An 8044-nucleotide genomic window follows, 5' to 3' on the forward strand; every position below is an offset into this window, starting at 1 on the left:
TGGAATTTTGGTGGTGACATCCACCGCTGACCTGGAATCCTTGCTCTCCTTTGTCATGGCATTGTTGTATTTCATTGATCTTCAATTGTGATAGCAGTTGGAGGCTCTGAGTGTTAGATCACTGTGCTACTAAATGCTTCTAGTTAGTATTGATTGTGGGTTTTAAAGTATCCATAGGTCCAACATTCTTTGCACATATCCTTTCTGTATGGTTGTTCATCTAGAGGTTTTTCATTAGTTCTGTAAGCTTCTTCTTTTTCATATTTCTGAGATTAAATTTTTTTTTTATTGTCTACAATGCAAGCCGGTAAGTCATCCAACTGGTTAATTAGTGTACAAATCATAAACAAAAAAAGTGAAAGCTTTTTCTGTTTCATTTCATTCATTGACTCATTTATTTGTTCTGCATGAAACTGGTTGGCCATCCCAACATCTTCCCTAAAACGTAATTTTTTAGGAATTTTTTGTGAAATCAGTCTTATTTCATGGTTGTATCCATTTCTTGTGGATGCACTTTCAAATGACATACATGCCGCATGTGTCTTCGTAGTATTTGTTAGAAAAATTCTGGAGTTTAAGTGCAACAAATGTGCCACATTTAATAAGATATCAAATGTTTTTGTTATGATACACTATATTATTTAACTTTGTTGTTATACTAACTAATGAACAAACAATCAAGCAAACAAACAAAGCCATTGGTTGGACATGAAGACAAAAATATTGTAATTCCCTGAGGGATAAAATACAAACCTTTGAAAATTTCAAACAAGCTGAAAACAAACCCTTAATTGCCATGGCAACACCAATATAATGTCATAGTAATGAACAACACTGATATCCCAGTCATGTCTAATGACCTGTGTTTGATACAAATGAGAAAAATTGATTTGAGATGATGCACGAATCAATAGATAAATTCTTTAATGACAAATATTCTACCTGATATCTTTCTATTGACATTGGCCTTATAATGAAGGTCAGTGATAGGAAATGACTTGAAAAACAGGTTATAACATATATCTTTATAATATATTGCACCTAATTGATGGAAAATTTGCACCTAGTTTTCCAATGTCCCAGCAGGATGTTCAGTGTTGTGACAAAACATTAAGAACTATTGATCTAAACAGGAAATGATGGCAGCTTCATACAGATAGAGTGGCTTTTTCATCTCTCTTCACTCGACATGGCTGACACAGTGTGGGCTTCATGATGACAAAAGGAAAGCTGTAGGTGGGTGGGAGTCCATGATGAGTTGTGAGGTTGAAAGAGTGCCATGAGAACGGACGTAGACCCCCCTGGGTTGTGGGACCATTTATTGCCTCAGCGACCAGCTGGAGAGCCATCTGGTAGTCTGTCACCTTTAGAATAAAACAAGTATTGTGAGCATCGATGGAATAAAGTGCAACCGTTGACAAAGTGGCAAATCACAAGTGAAACTTCATCAAGACACTCATGGTGTGATGCACTTAGCAATTTAAGGTGGATTTTGGCCCTAATCTGCTGACATGCTCTGACCTTAGTGTCATAGCAGCCCCCTGGGAGTGGTCTCCTTGGTCTGAGGTCATTACGGCAACAGATGGTTTTACAAGGATGACCCTTCGAGTAAGGATCCCTCCTATAGTCTGAAACATAATGTGTATGTTTGTGGGGTTTTTTTTCACATCTTTGAAGTCCTTTCACATAAGACAGAAAAACATAGGAAATGATTGACTTTTTAAACCTACTGTTGTATCTCATCATGTGTTTGAGGGAGCTGAGGTCGGACACCTTGGCCTGATCCCTGCGAAGGATTTTAGCCCTGGGACAAAGGTCATAGGAAAAATCTTCTCCATATCTCCTCCACATCGCGCTGTACCCGCTCAGGTTGTAGATTTCAGCGTGAAATGGTATGTTGTAGGATGGCCAATAACCTGTCAAATGCAGCACAACAAAGATGGAGGGTATCTGGATTGTAGAGAAAATCCTACAATATAGTAATCATTGTTTTTCCATAATACACAACATTATTTTACTCTGAAAAACCAATAATTGCCCCCTCCAAGTTGACATTTGGAGAAACTATATAATGATAGTGATGTAGATTGTAAATTGTGTCTCTTTGTTTGCTCTTTGTACTCATGACCTATAAAGGGTGTAGTCAGCTGGGATGAGAAGGAGGATAAAGCGAAACAGAAGCTCTAATTGATGACCAAACCTCATGCCATTGATCAAATTAATCGACTGATGACATCCTTTTGAAATTGCTTTTGGTCTCCCGAACAATGAGTGTCTTCATGTACAGAAACACTGACACAGACACAATTGTTTCTTACCTCTGCGTAAAGCTTGAGTCTGATCGGAGTGCACAACCTTTCCAGGAATCTGCTCTACAACTGTCAGAGCTCCGTTTCTGATGCTGTGACCCAGAGTGATCCTGCTCAGGTCCACCACCATGTACTGGCTGTTATATGTTCCTGTAAGACAAAGCAGGATATACGTTGTGCTTTCTGTATAGGTTACATTGTCAGCAGGGATCATTGCCAAATGTTTGCAAATTCAAGAGAATTTGGACATGTGATCATTGTTTGCTCATAAAACAAACTAAAAGTTATGAACCTATCGAGTATTCATTGAAATACTTCACCAGTAATCGTTGACCTAATTTTTGTTGATGAATGAATTTCTAGAAAGACACTGATACAACACAGATTCAGATATTGCATATTGAACAACTATGATGTTTAATCAGTTCTATAGAGATTACATAGTACAACTTAACTGGGCCAATTAGAGAAATAAAACAAGAATTATTGATATCCTCAAATAGTGGCCTAACTAATTACAATGGAGGCAATATGGAGATACAAAAGTCTATTCACAGTTAAATTGAAGTTACGATTATGATTGGCTCATAGGATCTTTACCGATAAAGGAAAATTATTGAACTGTGCATTATCAAAATCTTAAGCAAAATGCCTGATGTTAGTAAAAATCTAGAGTGAGATAAACAAACTAAAGTATAAAATGCTCTGACAACAATGCCAGCCTCTAAATGTCTGCTGATAGCATTATGACCTCATTCTTTTAAGTTTGCAGGTATTGTGATGATAGAAGTCCAGAGCATCAGTTGCCAGGTATCCTTTGTGTATGTCTCCTTGTAGATCTATTGCAGACGAAGCTTTAGCTCCAAGAAGACTAACAACAGGAGTCCGTCGTTTAGCATAACTCTCATTGGCTCTAGTACATGATCTGAGCTGGAAAGAGAACATGCACAGTCTTGCACATGCCTGAGGGATTTGGATCTTGTGGAAGGAACACAGTAAACTTCTGGCACTTGAAAATGACTTGTACTTGTTCAAACAATAACTGTGTGGCGTTAACTCCATCTAAACAAGATGCAAAATCAGGTGAAGGTGAAAGCTGTGGTGTTAACTACAGCAAATTGGCAGGACGGTGAGTCTGAGAGTCTGCTGAGAGGTCTGTCAGTCTCAGGAACACCCTGTCCTGTTCTCCTCTGCACTCGCATAGCAACATGATGCCAACCGTCAAAGCAGTTTCCCAATTAAACACACAGACACGCACGCACGCACGCACGCACGCACGCACACACACACACACACACGTTGTACTTGAATCTGAAAAAAACCTCCATGGAAATATGGCCCGTGAGTTGTTACGGCGCCAGCTGGATTAATCAGGCAGGAAGCGTCTCAATAACAACGTGTGAGTGAAAAGTCTCTCTTTCGATCATGGAGTTCTCACCTGAGTTGTGTTTGGAGAATACCTGTGCCCACTCCTCGCCGCTGTGTGCCAGACTGTTGGCGAGCCGGACCCTTTGCCAGGCCAGCAGGCTGTGAGGGCTGAGCTGAGAAAACAGGGAGGCATTGAAGACCCCGATAGAAGTCTGAGTCATCAGCAGGCCGCTCCCCAGCAGGTAGAAGTCATCAAGTGACATGAGGAAGCCTGGGGGAAGACATGGTGGCCACATTTCAATTCATTGTCTACTTTTATGGAAGAGCATTGAGGACTTTTTGGGTTTTTTAATATCATCCTTCAAAGAACGTTTGTGGTCACCATCGGTTGTCACTCATCATCAGCAAGTTCTCCTCCCTTGGTGTTCCACAAGGTTCAGTTTTAGTTCCGTTTTATTTTTAATCTACATACACCTCCCGGTGTATCCAGCACCACAATGTTCCTTTTTTATTGCTAGGCAGATGACACAAAGCTCTACTTTCCACCTTCCTGTTCGGTTCTCCTGGAGACATTAACCTCGCATTTCGGTACGATGCAAAGTAGCGACATTAGACTGCACAAAGATTACACAGTGCTTCAGGGAAGATCCTTTTGGTATGTGAGTATGCATCAGTTGGCAACGCAAGACCAGATTTAAGCTGAATTAAGGCCTGTAGGTGTGAAAGTATTAATGCCACAGCAATAATTACTATATCACTCTATTTTAGTGGAACCTTTAATATTTCATCCACTTGTATTTGCACATTGTGCATCGTTTCTTGTGTTGTGGCCGACCGAGGCAGCAGCTTAACAACAACGCAGGAGTTTCACGTCACCTCTACTGACACCAGCGTCTATCATCTCTTAGTTTTAATGAAGCCAAGTGGTTTTCCTGGCCCGCTGGTCTCTAAAAATAGAGCCTTAAAACCACTTGTGTTCTGATAGCAATGGAGCCTTTAAGAGGATTTTTATGGCCCGCACCACTTGACAAATCTTTGGCCACAAAATTACTCATCCTCCTCTGCTCTGACATTGAGGGAATGTATTTCATCGCTGTTGCGTTCGGGCGCAGACACACTGAGTCAAACGTTTTCTTATTAATGACTAAGCTGCATGCTTAGCTGCAGAATTACGGTGCACAGCGACTGTTCATTGAGGATTTGGGTTAAGTCCTGGATTTCAGAGTTTATATTTTTCCCAGATGAAAATGAAACCGTGAGGATTGAGGACAACCAGTTCACCTCGGCTCAGGAGTTCTCACAAGAATGCAATGAGTTGTTGCGCTGTGGGTTAATACACTTTGTCTCTCCGAATAAGAAAAACATGTAAAAATAATGTTCACTGCCAACTTCATCGATGTCATGTAGCCTGTGTGCGCGTCTTTGAAAGTATGAACTGTGAACATTTTGAGTTTATTCACCAGGGTAGCTGCTGAATGACATTTTTCCTGTGGCGACCCGTGTGTCAGACACTCTGAAGTCCAAATGTTTATAGATCCGCATGGTGGCTGCATAGGTATACCAGCTAGAGTGGCCAAAGAGCAGGTTCTCAAAGCCTGGCAGCACCTGAGAGACACAGAGAAAATAGAACAAATGATGCATCTGTGATCCTTCATCAAATCGATAAATTTAGGCGTTTAGGGAATGGAGTCAAATGATGGCAGTTTGGAAAGTTGTTTTAACTACTTGGAGGAGAACGTACAGGCTCCTGTTCATTATTGGTAAAGGCCACATTTAAAAACCACAAGCTGATGTTAGTTTCTCATGAAAATCTTAATGTGATCATTTTCCTGTCATTCCAGCCATCAATGAGACCGGAGTCAAATTACAGACACTTGATGCTGCATGTCATTGCAAAAAAAAAAAAAAAGAAGAAGAACACCTTCACAAAATAAATATACATTTTTCAAATGAAATCAATCTGAGTTGATGCAGCCCAGGTCTTATTACTGTGCAGGCTCAGTGATGCTTGAAGAGTTTTTTGCTGGAATTGCCTTTCAGGTGGGGTGTCCTTAAAGAGGCTCAATGTAAAATGGCTGGTTTAAGACAGAAGATAAATTAAAAGGATGGTTTAAGTGCCAAACATTTAAAAAAAAAAAGTGTTTTCTTATTTAAATATAAACAATTCTTTGATTTTCAAATTTTCAAATTAAAAAGTATATAATGAAACTAATGAAACATTGATCAAATGTTGTGTTTACTTTCCACTGCATCACTCGGTGTCCATTTACACTTCATCTTTGTGTTTTTGAATGGTTGTAAGTAGAGGAGCTCTTTCTTAAGAGCTCTTTAAACTCGCTGACTCATTTAAAAGTAGAGAGCCCATACAGCAACCCAACAATAGCAGCCATTCGACCAATGTTGAGGTTTCCAAACAGCTCCCTCACAAATTGAGCCAAATGAACTTGGCCTGACCTTAATGAGAGCTGTGCAGTGACCCATTCCTGGCATCCTGAGACCGCCTGGCCTCACAGAGGAGTTGGAGCGAGGTGTCAGAGTTGGGACGAGGTCCAGGAGGTCACCAACGCCATTCAGGAACTGCACCGCAAACGCTGATAAGGGCTGCACAGGATGGAAAGAGCAAGTCATGGAGATAGGAGAGATGAAACTGTGACAGCTCCTTCAACACCGTTCAAAGATGCATTCTCTTTCCTTTTACCATGAACACACACACACACACACACACACACACACACACACACACACACACACACACACACACACACACACACACACACACACACACACACACACACACACACACACACACACACCTCTATGTGTTTGCTTTTCGCCCACTGTGCTGCTCCAGCATGGAGTCCATCCAGCTGGGCCAGGATCAGTCCCAGATGCTTCCACATGGGGTCGCTGTTGTCCCGCAGTTTCACCTGCTCTCTGGTCCACTGGTCTTGTTTACTGTGGTTCATTCAAAGGGCGGAGGGGACACCATCAGACTGTTGTAGTTCATTTGCATGTAAATTGTACTGTGTGATTATACTATGTACCATTGACTATGCTGAGTCCTAAATCAAGAAAATTACACCTACAATTTCAAAAAACATATATAGAGTGCACAACAGAGCACCCACAGGAGATCCTTCATAGCCTCTATTTCTCTCTGTAAATAGTGTTTATTGTGTTTTTCTGGTAATTTCATTCTTTTATGTTAATACTAGTCACTGCTTATCCAGTCATATTGACATTTTAACTTTGGTGCCATTTATTCTGTGATTTTTCTTGCATGGAGCTGTGTTGCAAGAATTTCCCCCAGGGATTAATACATTCTATTCTATTCTATTCTATTCTATTCTATTCTATTCTAAATAAGCATCACATCCATTTCTACCAACATATGCAAATGTACTCTTGTACAGTTAACATAGTACCTCAGAAATGCTTTCAATGGATTCAAAACCTTCTCATCCTTGATCAGCTGAGGGTACATGTTGGAGTAATGACTGAACATCTGTCTGCATTAGAAAAATGAGAAGAGTAGAAGATTTCATGACTTCAGGTTTTTCTTTCGCCATACACAAACGGCCTGCATATTCCAGAAAACACATTTAATCAGATATGGCCCAGTGAATATCAAACAGTTTCTCCATATTTGTCTTGTATTGCTCCAATGAGATCTGATCAGTCAGCCTTTCTGTGTGGAGTTTGCATGTTCTCCCTGTGTGTGCTTGGGTTTCCTCCCACAGTGCAAAAACATGTGAGGTTAAGTGGAGTCTCTCAACATTGAGAAATGTCATACAAAATTTTTTTTTTTGCATTTTGTACTACATGAAATCAGATGTAGCGACACTCACCCTGCAGTGAGGTAACCTTCCAGATAACCAGCCAAGAAGAAGGTGGTCTCATCTTCCTGGGTGATTCCTCCATAGCCTGCGCTGATCTCCAATACACCCCATCCAGAGAGGAGCAGAGTGTCATTGAAGTATGCATAGGCTCCTCCATCTCTCTCCATCACCCCCTCCTTCAGGATCACACTTTTCTGGGCAGCATCCCAGTGCACGGTGGCCTCTCGGAGCTCTAAGGAGACAGGACCGGGTTACAGGGTTGAGGTTAGATAACACACATTATATAAGATAATGTCATGACACTAGCAGAATAAATGATACAGAAAACACAGCATTTTTACACATTTTACAAACTCAACTTGTTTCAGTCAAAGCAACGTTATGTTGGAAAGAGTAACAAAGGGGACTCTGGTTATAGCTACTTGGATTTGAACAGGTGTGTTTTCTAATGTGTTGCTTTTACTTATATACAGAAATATATAGAGGCAGAAACAAGATTGAATGGTTGTCAAGGAAGGTTTAACATAA

General features: G+C 40.6%; 1 protein-coding gene across 1 annotated transcript; it reads right to left on the reverse strand.

Moving 5' to 3' along the window:
• Positions 1-700: 700 nt before the first annotated feature.
• plbd1b (phospholipase B domain containing 1b) lies at positions 701-7740 on the reverse strand. The gene is made up of 10 exons (XM_080466119.1): positions 7526-7740; positions 7103-7186; positions 6491-6632; positions 6132-6278; positions 5138-5282; positions 3748-3948; positions 2319-2459; positions 1731-1916; positions 1522-1628; positions 701-1364 (listed from the first exon to the last, which is right to left on the reverse strand). Exons 1-10 carry the CDS (start codon positions 7681-7683, stop codon positions 1149-1151), a joined length of 1527 nt encoding a protein of 508 aa, XP_080322245.1. The 5' UTR covers positions 7684-7740; the 3' UTR covers positions 701-1148.
• Positions 7741-8044: the final 304 nt, after the last annotated feature.

The sequence above is a fragment of the Lipophrys pholis genome, assembly GCF_963383615.2.
Source record: "Lipophrys pholis genome assembly, chromosome: 1".
NCBI lineage: Eukaryota > Metazoa > Chordata > Actinopteri > Blenniiformes > Blenniidae > Lipophrys > Lipophrys pholis.